Consider the following 14347-nt stretch of genomic DNA (forward strand, 5'->3'; position numbering starts at 1 on the left):
TCATCGTGTTTGCTTTGCAGATTATTTAGGAGGAGATGGAAGGTTAGTTTTTCTGCAGTGCTGTGGTTTTGCTTGTTGGTACTAAATGCCAGCATTCTGCAGAGATGCAAAACTGTTCCACCAACTGGAACAGGCAGCTATTTCAGCTGTCCTAACATATGGGAAAGGATGAGCAGAAGCATCTTCTCAAAATTTTGAGCAAGTTGAGGCTAAAATATTTGGTAACAGTAAAGCAAGCATCAGATGGTAAGTTCCTGAAATAGAGGCAGCCAGTGAACAGTTGGCATATATTGTTCAAAGCCTAACACATGCAAATATTAATACCAAGATCAGTCATTCCTGAAAAAAAAATGTAAAACATATATGGCTTTTTATTTAACTGCCTTTAATCTGTATATTGTTCATAGAAATAATAACTACATATGATTTTTAAATATTTTTTCTTTATCCTTAACTAGGTTCTGAAATATGAGCAGTATTTAGATAATCAGCTTGTGAGATTTTTGCTGAAGAAGGCACTGACCAATCAAAGGATAGGACACTTCTTCTTTTGGCATTTAAAGTAAGCTTATTGTCCTGTTTAGGGGTGGTGGGCTTCCTATTAGCTGTAAACAATTAGTTGTTCTAAAGGTTTGACATACTAAATGTCCTTTCTTAGAAAAATGTTACCACTTTATTTAAAGATTGGGTTATATTGGTTAAGAGTTTGAATATGTAGTTCAGTGACAGAAATCATGCCTTGCAGTTTCAAAGGTACTTAATAGTACTTAGATTGTACTTCTTTTTATTTAATCATGTTTATTCTGAAAACAAAGTAGTCTGAGACTGCTGAAAGCCTCCCATATTGTTAGCTGTCTGATGCCCCATCGATTTTTCCAGAAAACTTTACAAATATATGAGACTTAAAGAAAGCCACCCAATTCAACAAGGTAAAACTTTTAAAAAGACAAGTAAATCTTTATTTTTCCTTCCTTATTAAAGGCTTCTTATAGAGCTTGATAGCTCAATCTGCAACATATTGGGTTGTATTGGAGGTCACCTAAAAGTTCTGTTCTAAGCTGGTGTAATCAGACCAGGAATAGAAGCAAGGCATCTTTGCTGTACTCTCACTTTTCTACTTGCCTCGGTGTCATCAAGGATAAGGGAGGGGATTGTTTGAGGGGATGTATTTTAGGACTCTATGAAGGTGTCACAAGTACAGCTTCATTTTTGGCACCTCTAAGTGGTCTTGTCTCTAGGCTGTAACTGTTCTTCCTCCCTGTGTAGGTCTGAAATGCACAACAAGACTGTCAGTCAGAGGTTTGGTTTACTTCTGGAGTCCTACTGTCGAGCTTGTGGAATGTACCTGAAGCACCTGAGCAGGCAGGTGGAGGCCATGGAGAAGCTGATTAACCTCACAGATATTCTCAAGCAGGAAAAAAAGGATGAGACCCAGAAGGTATCAGAAGCTGTCCTTATCTCCAAACTGCTGCTGTTGAGTCACAGGAATTACTTGGAACTGGTCTATTTGATCAGTGAGGAAAGTGTTAATGCTAATTTCAGTAGGTGCTATGTTTCCTGGGCAGCTGCAGTGTTTCTGTGCAATGCCATTGTCTAGCTCTCAAGGCAATAGAACTAAAGTTAAAAATTTCAATTTGTGTAATATGTAGCTGAGCTGTACTTACATTAGAACTGTGCAAAACCATGCTTGAAATCCAAAGCTAAAATCTGATACCTTCATTTACATGTAAATAGTGTTCTCAAGACCTGAATGTGCTTATTGATCAGGTACAGATGAAGTTTCTTGTTGAACAAATGAGACGACCAGATTTCATGGATGCCTTGCAAGGTTTTATCTCTCCTCTTAATCCTGCCCATCAACTGGGAAACCTCCGGTATTGTATCCACTTTTGAAGTTTGTCTAGACGCTTCAGTAAATGTTTAGTAATGGTAACAATAACAGTGTTGAGGTTGACTGTTTATTTAGTAAATGTCAGTATTTTCAAAGTGCACTGAATAGAATTTGTAGCAAAGTAACCCATAAGGAGTAGAGTAATTTCAATCTAATGGTGTAACAAACCAAGGAACAACATGACCTTCAGTTGTTCCTTTAAGGTGCCAGGAACTTCAGTCCTTTTTCCAGTTCTCAGAGCTCATATTGCCACAGGAATATTTACAATATTCCCTTATAACACAACTCTTCTGTTGGTCTTAGCAAATGGTTAATGTAGCACTCACTAATTTAAGTTTGAGTCTGAAAGTGAAAATGATGCATTGTCAGTTATCTTTGCATCTTTAATTTGGTGCTGGTTCAGAGTTTGACCAAAACAGGGAGACCTTAGCAATATTAGAGAAATATGGTATAAGAATCAAATTATGCCTATTTCATAGAAATCTTATCTCTTTTAGGCTTGAGGAGTGCAGGATAATGTCATCTGCAAAAAGGCCGCTGTGGTTGAACTGGGAAAACCCAGATATTATGTCTGAGTTGTTATTTCAGAACAATGAGATAATATTTAAAAATGGAGATGGTAAGGAAAGATAAGTGTAATTCAAAAGCTACATACCTGTTTATTTTCCTAACCTTTTACTTGGTGTTTTTTATACTCTTATAAAGTACATGTATTTTAAAAAAATCAGCTAAGCAAAGCTATTTTTTTTCCAGAAAAATTAAGCATAGACAGATGAGATTTTATCTCAGTCAAGTACAAATTTTATATATTCCAAGATGCTCAGTCTGTCAAGGTGGAACACAATACTGTTAAATGTTTGTTCTTTTTAATTGTAAATGTCTTCAAGATGTTACAAATGTGTAAACTGTGATTCCATTGTCCTGGTTTTAGTGTATGTTTTTAAAACCACCACCAAAAGTTTATATTAATTTTTTACTATTTAAAACCTGATTTTCTCTACTGAGGGAACAAAATCTGTACTAAACTATGCAAACCTCATTACCTTTAGATGTATTTAGACATAGTTTTGGGGGGAAAAGGAAAGTAGGGTCTAACCAAAGATTCTGGTGTTACAAAATGTGCAAATTGAATGTATTTGACTATTTCAGACTTGCGTCAGGACATGCTGACACTTCAGATCATTCGAATTATGGAAAACATCTGGCAAAATCAGGGTCTTGATCTTCGGTAAGCATCAGAGTCATTCCCAAGTAATGCTGATCTTAATGGTTCTGGCATTGGTCTGTTCCCAGAGATTGCTTCTGTTTTCCCAAGGGTAATAAATGAAATGCTAGAAATAGACATTTTTGTGCACGTTAGAGCAACTTTTTGTTTGTTTAACTAAACTACTGGATTTTATAAACAGAAGATCATATTTGAAAAATAATTAATTTTCATTCAAGTGGATCTGAGTGAGCTACATATAAGGAATGGATACAAGAGCCAAGGCACAGTAGCCACACTGTGGCCAAGTGGTTGTGTCTGTAGGTTTGGCTTTGAACAAGGTGACAAGGTGCCAAATCATCAGCCCTGCTGGGCAATGACTCTTTGTAGTTGGTATCTTCACTTCAGTCCACACAGAGACATTGCCCAGTCTGTGTGAGCTTCTCCACCTCCAGACTGTGATGCTTCTGCAGGGCACTCAGGATAAACTGTTCTGCTTCTGGAAAACTGTTCCTAGTCAGGTTACACCTTCAAATTTGTGTTTGCTGTGTGGTACATTTTTTAGATGGGTACAAAGGGGCTGCCTGTGCACTGTCTAGGAACCCCCAGTTTTCCTTTTCTTCTCTAGGCAGAAGGACCTGTTGGTTTATGTTATCTCTCATGGGTCACAGTTTTGTCTCCAGTAGCGTAACAAGTGGCAGAATTAAGCCTTTGTCCAAGAATGGTTTGCAGAATGGTTACAGTTCCCCATGACTTAAAGAGTAGCCAGATAGAGGAATCTGCAGAAATACATCCTCTCCCACCTCTTGCCACCATTCTCTATAAAGGAAGGAAAAAAACCAACAAAACAATGAACCTTTGTCTTCCAGGATGTTGCCCTATGGTTGTTTGTCAATTGGTGACTGTGTGGGACTCATCGAGGTGGTCAGGAGCTCTCACACCATCATGCAGATCCAATGTAAAGGAGGCTTAAAAGGAGCCCTGCAGTTCAACAGCCATACATTGCACCAGTGGCTCAAGGACAAGAACAAAGGAGACATGTGAGATTCCCTGTCACTTGTTTTTCTTGGCCATGTGCTTCTTTTTGATGTAAACTTCAAGATAACTAAAGTTCATCAAGTGGGAGATTATGTCCATAATTATGTCCATCTAGTTTTGTTTTCTTTTTTACCTGTCCCTGTTTGCTCTTTTGCAAAAGAAATGCACTTCTGTGTTATTGGAATATCTGAGGAAAGTGTCTCCTTTTTTTTTGGGATAGGTATGATGCAGCTATTGACCTGTTTACACGTTCCTGTGCTGGCTACTGTGTTGCCACCTTTATCCTGGGCATTGGTGATCGCCACAACAGTAACATCATGGTCAAAGATGATGGACAGGTAACAGTTGATTTCTAAAATCATACCCTAGGGTCATCCTCACTTTGGTATGAGTTTGTTTTGGAAAAAAATTTTCTATTGGAACTATAAGTAAATGATCAGTTTTACTGTGACTTCATTTAAACAAGGAATTATTAATCTTAAAATACCTTTCTCTCTTTCTAAGCTGTTTCACATTGACTTTGGGCACTTCCTCGATCACAAGAAGAAAAAATTTGGTTACAAAAGAGAGCGTGTGCCATTTGTCTTAACACAAGACTTCTTAATAGTGATTAGTAAAGGAGCCCAAGAATGCACCAAAACGAGGGAGTTTGAAAGGTGAGCTTTCTTTTATGCATTTAACCTCCAGAGTGTTTTTTACCTAAAATGCACTTTAGTACTGGTGACCTTTCATAATTAGACCTTTTAACTGAACAGTAATATTTTAATTGGTTTGCAGTGGGAATATTGTAGTTCTTCAGTTGAAGATCAGCCATGCACTTGTAAGTCAGTGGGTAATCTTAGCACTTACATGACCTTTGGTCCATGAAATCTCACTTGAGATTTGCAGGGTCAGCATACATGTGAATAAAGATGGTAATTTTTCAAACATCTGATATTTCTTTGATTTTACACTTAAAATCCTCTTGAGATGGCAGAACTGCAGCTACTGAGAATTCTTAAATGTTGGGTATTGTGTGCATCAGAGCCTTGCTGGTCATTCAGCCATACTTCTGTCTCCTATAGCTGCTCTGATAGCAGCTCTGCAGCTGGCCTGTGTAGTTTGTGACAATGGCTGAGAACCTGCTGAGCAAGAACTTTAAAATAATAGCAGTAAATAAATCTGTTGCTGTAGTCATTCTTAATATCTCTTTCCAGCAACCCAGTCTTTAAGAGGTTTCAATTTTAATCTTAATTTCATTATGTTGATGGCAACAGAAGACAGATTTTGAATTATAGTGTCTGTCTGAACACTGCAGTGAGGTTCTTCTGCATTTTTTCCCCTAACCTGGGTATTGCTTATCCAGATAGAGCAAATGTCCCTGTTTTCAGTGCATTCTTCAGAGTACCTAAAGAGCAATATAAAACTACAGGAGAAATGCAACTCTGAAGATAGCCAGGAAAGCACTGATTTTAGCAGTGTGTCAGGAAATACCTTTTGAAATTTGAAATGTCAGTAGCAGTGAAAAAAATGGCCCTGTGAACTCACATAAATTCATGTTGACAGTTGTGTGAATTGCAGATGGGGTTTAAGGCTAGAAAGCCTGTCTATGGATGTTGTGTTAGTCTGACCACTATTAATCCTTACACAAATAAACTAAGGAGAATGAGTGCATCTTCTCAGCTACATTAGGATGTTCTTACTAGACTAAGACTGTCTGCTTTTTTAGTGTCTGGTTACTTGTAAAACTGTTTTGGAGTTGAAGCAGTGATACACATGCAGTGGAGAAATGCACTGAGCTTTTTCCCCTGGTCTCTTCCAGGTTTCAGGAGATGTGCTATAAGGCTTACCTGGCAATTCGGCAGCATGCCAATCTCTTCATCAATCTTTTCTCCATGATGCTTGGCTCAGGAATGCCAGAACTGCAGTCCTTTGATGATATTGCATACATTAGAAAGACCCTTGCATTGGACAAAACTGAGCAGGAGGCTCTCGAGTACTTCATGAAGCAGATGAATGATGCTCACCATGGTGGCTGGACAACAAAAATGGACTGGATCTTCCACACAATAAAGCAACACGCTTTGAACTGAACTGACAGCAAAGAAAACAAGAACTGATACCCAGCTTTGTGGGTACTGCACTGTTAATACCCGTTAGCAGCAAAGACTGGTTGCATAGGAATTGCACAAACCATGAACAACATTAGAACTTATGGCGAGAAAAGAGATGAATTGTTCAGACAACTGTTGGAAAATAATGTAAAACAGGGTTTCAGATAGCACTAAAATTATAAACTTCAAAAATTAAGCTTTAGTACGATGTGTGCAGGGACCTTGACAAATTAGAGAGATGGGCAATCACCAAGTGTGTGAAGTTTAACAAGGGCAAGTGCCAGATTCTGCACCTGCAATGGGGCAAGCCTGGTTGTGTGTATGGACTGGGGAATGAGGCTGGACAGCAGCTGCTGAGAGGGACCTGGGGGTCCTGGTCAATGGCAAGTTGAACATGAGCCAGCAGTGCCCTGCAGCCAGGAGAGCCACCTGTGTCCTGGGGACATCAGGCACAGTGTGGCCACTGGGCAAGGGAGGGCATTGGCCCACTCTGCTCTGCACTGGGGCAGCCTCACCTTGAATATTGTGGGCAGTTTTGGGTGCCACAGTCTAAATAAAATTAAGCTATTAGAGAGTGTCCAAAGGAGGGCCACAAGGATTGTGAGGGGTCTGGAGGGGAATGGGCTGTATGGGGAGCAGCTGAGGTCACTTGGTCTGTTCAGCCTAGAGAAGAGGAGACTGAGCTCAGATCTCATCAGGCTCTGCACCTTCCTCACGAGGGGAAGTGGAGGGGCAGGTACCAATCTCCTCTCTCTGGTGACCAGTGACAGGAATTGAGGAAATGGCATGGAGTTGAGTCAGGGGAAGTTTAAGTTGGATATTACAAGAAGGTTTTTCACCCAGAGGGTGGTTGGGCAGGCTCCCAGGGAAGTGGTCACAGCCCCAAGCCTGACAGAGTTCAAGGAGTGCTTGGACAAAGCTCTCAGGCACAGGGTGTGATTCCTGGGTGTCTGTGCAGGGCCAGGAGCTGGACTCTGTGATCCATGTGGGTCCCAGCATATTCTATGATTTGATGATTCATGTTATGCCTTAAGCTCAAAAAGGTAAACTTGGAAGAATGTTTCCTTTTCTCATTTGATAGGATAATTTAGAAGGAAAAAGAAAATAGTGCTAGTGTAAGAGTCCATCACATCTTACCTTAGATCTGGTACAGCAGGTGGAGACTATGCTGGATTGTGAAGAATAGAAAGAGAATTCAAGTGATAGCAAATACTTAAATGCAGCATAGTTTAAAGGAAAGATCTAAAAACGTTAGTGAGAGGACAGTGCCTTTTAAATGTGCTCAGAGGCATTAACATTTGTGAGGTTTGGGTGGCCGTTGGATTTCTGGGTCTGTCATCTGCACAGTTTCTGAAGGCAGTAGGAAATAGGCCCACTCAGTATGGTGTTTCTTCTGCTCAGTATTTCTAGGGGTGCAATTCATATTTTCACAAAGAAACTCCCTATCATCCCCAAAAACTGACTAACCTGGAAATTGAATGGTCAGAATTGGGTTTAGTGCAACAGAGAGCTGTAGTGTTCATCTTAGGTTTGCTTTAATCTAACTTGAACTGAATAGATTTTTTTCATACATGTTTTCCAGAACCTAAAGAAAGGTGAGTTATTAAAATTATTGAAAGATTATTTTTTTATAAAGGCTATTTATATAATAGGAACTATTATTAATATATATTCTTTATTTACATGATTTGTCCAATATTAACTCTCTTAATTTTGCAACCCAGTTCTATCTGTCCAAGACTTCCGTTTTCATTAACGTCACTGAAGGTGACCAGATGTACTCCTAGGACCAAATTCAGCCCTAGTGAAAGAGGACACAAGTACCAGTGAAGTAGTGGGAATATACCCACTAAAGCCAAAGGGGAACTTGGCCTAAGTCTCTAAAAATATTTTGGGAATCACTCTTCACATTACTGAAGTGATATGCTGGCTATTTCAAGAACGCTCATTTAAACCCTCAAAATTTGGGTCTACCATTTCTCCTCTTTCTTCCTCCTTTGGAAGTGGTTGTTGAATCCAGTAAGATACATCAGAAATAGCAATTTAGATTTTCAATATGATCAATAATTAGCAGTTCAGCAGACAGGTATGTTGGCTAGCTCAAAGCATGTGGAGTTACCAAACATTTTATAGCTTTGTCTGTTTTGTGCGTGTGTGTAATATATATTTGTAAATCTAGTTGTTGTCCTTTAACACAATTACAATGTGTGCAATCAATGAAATTGGCACCATGTTTTGAAACTGTTCAGAGTACCAAGGATTTCAGATTGCCCTTATGCACAACTTCAGGTAGGACTGTTTTTCTAATTGCTAAACAGGTTTTTTTAAAGTTAGCAAAGCCCATGATAGTTCTGTGGGTGATGTTCACCCTGACATTTTAAACTTGCAAGATTGGCAGCACTTGAATTCCAAAGGTTTGGGGCTTTTGGGGGTTCAGCTTGTTCACTGCAAACACGCACCGAGGTGCCACTCAGAAAGTGCAATACCACGTGTCATATAAAATATGCTGGCAGTTGGTGTTAGACTAGAATATAAGCATATAAATAAACTGTGCAGGCTGTACTGATGAGGTAATGAGTGGCTGGCTTCATTTAGCAAATTGTAATATATTAAAAATGTGCAATCAATTACGATATGAAAGACTTTAAGGATTGTAAAGCCAAGGCTTTGGTGTTGCAAGACACTTTCAAAGTCAGCATCCTGCAGCTGATTACTGCATGCATAGATACTTGATGTTGTGGGGGAAAACCTGGTTTTGTGAAAACTGCAGAAGCTCTGAGAATAGTAGGGGAAATGTGAAGTTTTATTTCCTTAGTTCTACGAAATATTTCGGAGTAGTCCAATAGAATTCCCATTGCTCTTTTTATTGACTGTTACATATTACTTTTTGTTCATATGAATATTTTAACTCCTGCTAAGCTTGGTTGTACTTTCCTAGAGCAAAGTTACCCTTGTATCTATTACTTTGCAGTCCACACACAATAATGGTTTAGCTCTTAAAATGGGTTAGTTTCAGTTTAAGTTTAGTTCACAAAATCTGAAACCCTGTTGGCTATAATTCTTAATTTAACAGAGTAAAACTGTTGCACAGACATCACATTAGGTGCTATATTATCTGTATTTATCTGGTGTTGAAACAATGCTTTACCTCGTTTATGCAAGAAATGGTCAGCCTTTTCCAGCCTGGGTGAAAAGATCAACTCCAATTTATTGGATGTTATGAGGCCAAATTTGTTTGTACTTTGCCCCTTCCTAGCCCTTCTGTAAATATGAGTATAAATGTCTTTCAGTTCAAGCACTGTATTCTGCACCCTTTTTGCCCAGACAGAGGTATGAGGAGTCAGGCTCTGTCTCCAGAATTTACTGCAATTAAGTGTTGTGCATAAGCTGTGGAATTTATTATGAGAATCAAATAGTAGAAGAAAGGAAACCTCAGAGTGGTACAGACATAATACAGTTGGGGGGTAATTGTATCCTTTCAACAAACTTTAAAAAGTAGGAGAAGCTCCTGAGCTTTACCCGTTTCTTTGCATCACCAGGATGGACATTTGAAAAGCATTCTGCCAGTGTTTCATAGAAAACAACAATCCTTTTCTCAGCTTCAAAGTGTTGAATCCTAATTGCTGTATCCTGCCACAGCAGTTCCTGTTGATGTAACTTCACTGAGGATAGAGGAGGCTCTGTTTGCTTACCCTGGAGGAAATGAGAGGATGTCATCTGCTCCCAGTATCAGGAAGAAGACCTGCTTACACACCGTGAAAGCACTTGTAACTGAGTCCTAGATTTTTACAGAAATGGCTTGGAATTTGGCTTATTTTTAACTATTCCCACTTCATGGAGATTTGAAAATGCTCCCTTTGTTCTGGGACTCAGAATACTAAAGTAGTTTATTTTGGGCTTGAAATGAATCTGAGCACCTTGCTCCTGCAGCACTTCTTGTAAGACTGCCAGAGCAAGGAGCCCAGGACTGGGCCATGTGTTTTATCACAAAGCATTAGCAAATGGTGTTTTAGTGGAATAAAATTTAAACCAGCCACCTTCTCAGCTGTGAAACTGTTTGATGTAATGACAGAACAGGGTGCTGCATAATAGTTTTATTTAGCATTACATTAATTGCTTTCCTAAACATAGCAGAAGTAACTGTATTGATTTTATATATGCATACTTCTTTGTCTGAAAGGGTGCATTAGTAGTTTTTTCATAGTTGAAACAGACTTCCAGTATAATTTGATTTTTTTTAAAAAAGGCTTTTAAATAAAACCAAAATTGTAGGTGATTTGGAATCTTGTGGAAAAGATATGAGCCTGCATATTGAGGACAATACAGAAATTACCAGGTTTATAAGAACTTTGTATGTGATGACCCTGCTATCGGTGGTTTGGCGAGTTGTTTGTGGGTTTTTATGCCAACTTTCCTTTTTCTGTAAAGTATTAAATGCCCTTTAGTGGTCAGTAGCCCATGTTTGTTGACACTTTGAAGGTATTGTCTTTGCTTTGTCATTATATAACGGCATGTTCAAATGTCTGTTCTTAATAGTAATTATGAATTCCTCCTGTTTTGCATGTCTGTACAGGTTGCAGACCTGGGCTGGACCCACTCAAAAAAAAATATCAGAAAAGCCACTTGAAATTACTATTTTTGTTGATGTCTTTGACATCTTGAAAATACTTCAAGTTAATGAAAATGGTGTGGTATTACAGAAAGAATTGTAACTTGCTGCTTCTAGGATTTTTTTTAACTTCTTTCACTTGTTCTAGTTTTACTTGAATGGAAGAACCACACTTGTTTTTTTAAAAACACTATATAGCTGTGGATGTTGTTGCAGATTGTTGAATCCCAATTTAATTTTGCAATACATGTTTCATACAAATAATGAATTTGCATCTTTTTATTTTGTGCTAGAAGTTGTCTCAGTTTAGGTAAGGCTCTGTCTGTCCAAAATAATGTGTAGCTCACCACCCCTGCAGCTGATATTGGTTTGGGGTTCTTCTTTGTTTAGCTTTACTCTTTTTTACATCTGTGTTAATGAAGGGAAGCCAACTGGAAACTGGCTATAGGAGTTCTCTATTTGCATGCTCTAACCAAACCCATAGGTGCTCTTCTCTTTGAGGAATTCTGATTTCACTTTATGCTGATACAACACTCATTTCATCAGAATTGCTCTGGATTCACAACAGCACATGAAATCAGAATTAGGCTGTATGTGTATCAGAGTTGCAGATTATTTATTCCTAGGATTCAGTATGAAAGGTTCTCATAAGGAGAGGAATGTTTAGTAGCAGCCCAGTTAAACACTTAATAATTTTACTTTGAAATAGTCTTTGTTAACAAAATAGCCTTTTCAGCTCTCCTAAAGTACAGTGATCTTGTCTACAGTTTGTTTCATTCTTGACACTTCAGTATTTTTGTCCCTTGCTGGCTTAAATGTTTCCTCTTCCTGCTCTTTTGTAGCATACAGACTTGTTGAACCCACACTCAGGAAAAAGCTCTGTTCTTCATTTGCCATACAGTGTTCTGGACATCTGAGCTTTATGGGCCAGACTCTCAGAGTCTGAGGTCTTGCTGTGTTGGTGCTCCTGACTCAAAGCCAGAGGTGAATCCCTCTGTCCCTTCTCTTCTCTCTCCAACACCCCTCTGGGACATGCCCAGAGCACAAGAACATCATAAAATATTTGTAAGAGAAGATCAATTGAAGCAATGTTCTGCCTGTCCTTTGAAGTTAGTGTCCCACTAGTTTGTGTTCATGTGTTATAAGTGTCCTTACTGTCACTTCTGTGTGTGATGCAATATTCCTGCAGCAGAAGGAAGGCAAAAAATACACTCTTCTGTCCTGATCTTCTTGAAATTCTGGTGCCTGATTCCCAGCAGTTATTATACTGTTTCAGAGGCCATTCAGTTCAGTGTAACTGCATTAATTTTGTTGGGCTCCTGTTCCAGTCATAAAATTAATCACAACTAAACCTGACTTAATTGTATTGCTGAAGTTACTGAAAGCCTAATTCAGGCAGAAGCTGTTTTTTTCAAGAATCTTTATGTCTGTTGTAGTTTAGTTAATTCTTGTGAGCCAAAATATGGATATTCATAGTTGGAATCTCATTCTGCCTTGTTTCTTTAACTATTTTTAATCTATTTTCAGGCTTTATTAGTAATGTTCTATATCCTGATTTATCAACTGCTCCAGGCTGTCCAGTATTGTCTTACTGTTTCACTAGGGGCTGGGGAAAGAAAAGGAATAGATTAATCTTCTTGTCTTATAGCAGCTATGGTCCAAATTCTTCATTTCTCATGTGAAGATAAACGTGCAATTCATTATCTGGGAGTGTCATCCTTTCTCTTTGCACCTCTTAAAAGTTTTAACTGTGAATATCCACTACACTATTAAAATCTATTTCCCTGGTAGAGAAAAGGGCTTTAAATATATATGGCTGCAGTCTGAAGTCCTGGATTCTTGGGTTTGAAATTTTGTAAGTATTGTTCTCATTGTAAATGGCAATACAACTGCAGAATTTTCTCAGAACCATTGAGGTTGGAGTTCATTTAGCCCAGACACCCTGTTCAAAGCAGGGTCTGCAATAGAACAGGATGCCCAGGACATTGCCTAGCTGGGTTTAGAGTCTGTCTGAGAAAGAGGAACCCACAGTCTTTGTTTTTTCCATAATATTTATATGAAATATCTTCTATTTCATTGCCTGTTGTCCTTTCAGTGGGCACTGAGAAAAGCCTTGCCTGTCTTTATTCCTCCCTATCAAGTCTTTATGCACATTGACCAGGTGCCCCCTGGGCTTTCTCTTTGACCAGGACCCTTCTCAGCCTCCTCTCCTGTCCCTGCCCTCCATGGAGCCGTTCCAGCACACCCAGCCAGGTTTGTACTGGGAGCCCCAGTGCTCCAGTGCTGAGCAGGGCCGGGGGGAAGGCTCCCCTCCCCTGAGCTGCTCCTCCTGAGCCTGCCCAGCATCCTGATGGAATTTTGGGTAAAAACAGAGCCCAGGAGGGTGCCAGCTCTCCGTGCTTCTGTGTAACTTCATTGAAGCTGGGAGCAGTTACCTGTCTGCATCAAAGGCAAAGTAAAAACCCCCACCAGTGCTTCAATTACCTTTTAAAAATGAGAATATTACCTTTGAAATAACCACTACTGGGGCAGGGGGGGACGTTGCCATGTGTGTGTCATTCTGTGATAAAGGTCTGTGGTAAAGTAGGTAGAAAGCAAGACATTTTTAGTAATAATGGGCCAAAAAGTATTTAAGATGCAGCAAGATGCATGTGTTGTCATACTGAGAATAGTCTTGCAGTACTTTAAATAAAAAAACACAACCCCTTTTTTAACCCTTCTGCTGTGCTACTCAAGTAACAAAAGTTTGGCCTATGATACTTGTTGTAGTTCATGTTCATGGGAAACTGTAAAAAGTCTGCTTTTTATTTATCTTCGCGGTCTGTATCATGCTGTTTATTAAAAAAAACTACTTTTGTTTGGTTTTTATCACACTTTTGAGTGTTAATGTATATACTAACAATTAAATTAAAATGATATGGTTGGTACACCTGTGAATTCTGAAACGAGAATTTAAGGAATATTCAGTGTTGGTGTGTGATTTGGTGTTGCTCTACCTTTGAAAAAGGCTAGAAGAAAGGAAATGGAAATTGCATACCTCAGTTAATCTGCAGGAACAGAAATAGAATTTACATTATTTAGGGGTGAAAAGTCCAATATGTGTGTGGCATTTGTTCTTGTAAATGCTGATCCTCAAAATAAGTAATTTTATTTTAGTTTTAGACGTGGGCTGTAAAAAGCTGTGACAAGAAAGATGATGTTATTGAAGTGTTTCAGCTTCATGGTTTACAGTCCCTGCTAAATCAATCTGGTTTTGAAAAATATGCTTCATGCTTTCATTACCAAAATTATAATTTAAAAAACCAAACAAACAAGGTTATATTTTTGTATCCAATACTAATTTTGAAAGAGTGACAAACATTTGGGGAAATTCCTCACTGGCAGTATAATAGCATGAGGCTGCAAAGGAACTCCTGTGGCCATGTTGGCCTACTTTGGACTCCAGTTGCTAACAAACTGGGAAGGATTTGAGTTCTCTTGTGGGGATTTCACTTTTTTCTTTTTGGAGGGAT

At 38.9% G+C, this 14347-nt stretch overlaps 1 protein-coding gene across 5 annotated transcripts in view; it reads left to right on the forward strand.

Moving 5' to 3' along the window:
• The window catches only part of PIK3CA (phosphatidylinositol-4,5-bisphosphate 3-kinase catalytic subunit alpha), a 32703-nt gene extending 18995 nt beyond the window's left edge, over positions 1-13708 (forward strand). For all 5 annotated transcript variants that reach the window (XM_059479597.1, XM_059479596.1, XM_059479594.1 and 2 more), the window contains exons 13-21: positions 459-562; positions 1267-1438; positions 1768-1874; positions 2389-2510; positions 3041-3119; positions 3965-4135; positions 4354-4471; positions 4638-4789; positions 5935-13708. In XM_059479597.1, the coding sequence (XP_059335580.1) occupies positions 459-562; positions 1267-1438; positions 1768-1874; positions 2389-2510; positions 3041-3119; positions 3965-4135; positions 4354-4471; positions 4638-4789; positions 5935-6205 (1296 nt within the window). In that variant the 3' untranslated portion in view covers positions 6206-13708. The remainder of the gene's footprint in view (positions 1-458; positions 563-1266; positions 1439-1767; positions 1875-2388; positions 2511-3040; positions 3120-3964; positions 4136-4353; positions 4472-4637; positions 4790-5934) is intronic.
• The last annotated feature ends 639 nt before the right edge of the window (positions 13709-14347 follow it).

Source organism: Ammospiza nelsoni, chromosome 10 (assembly GCF_027579445.1).
Source record: "Ammospiza nelsoni isolate bAmmNel1 chromosome 10, bAmmNel1.pri, whole genome shotgun sequence".
In the NCBI taxonomy this organism is placed as follows: domain Eukaryota; kingdom Metazoa; phylum Chordata; class Aves; order Passeriformes; family Passerellidae; genus Ammospiza; species Ammospiza nelsoni.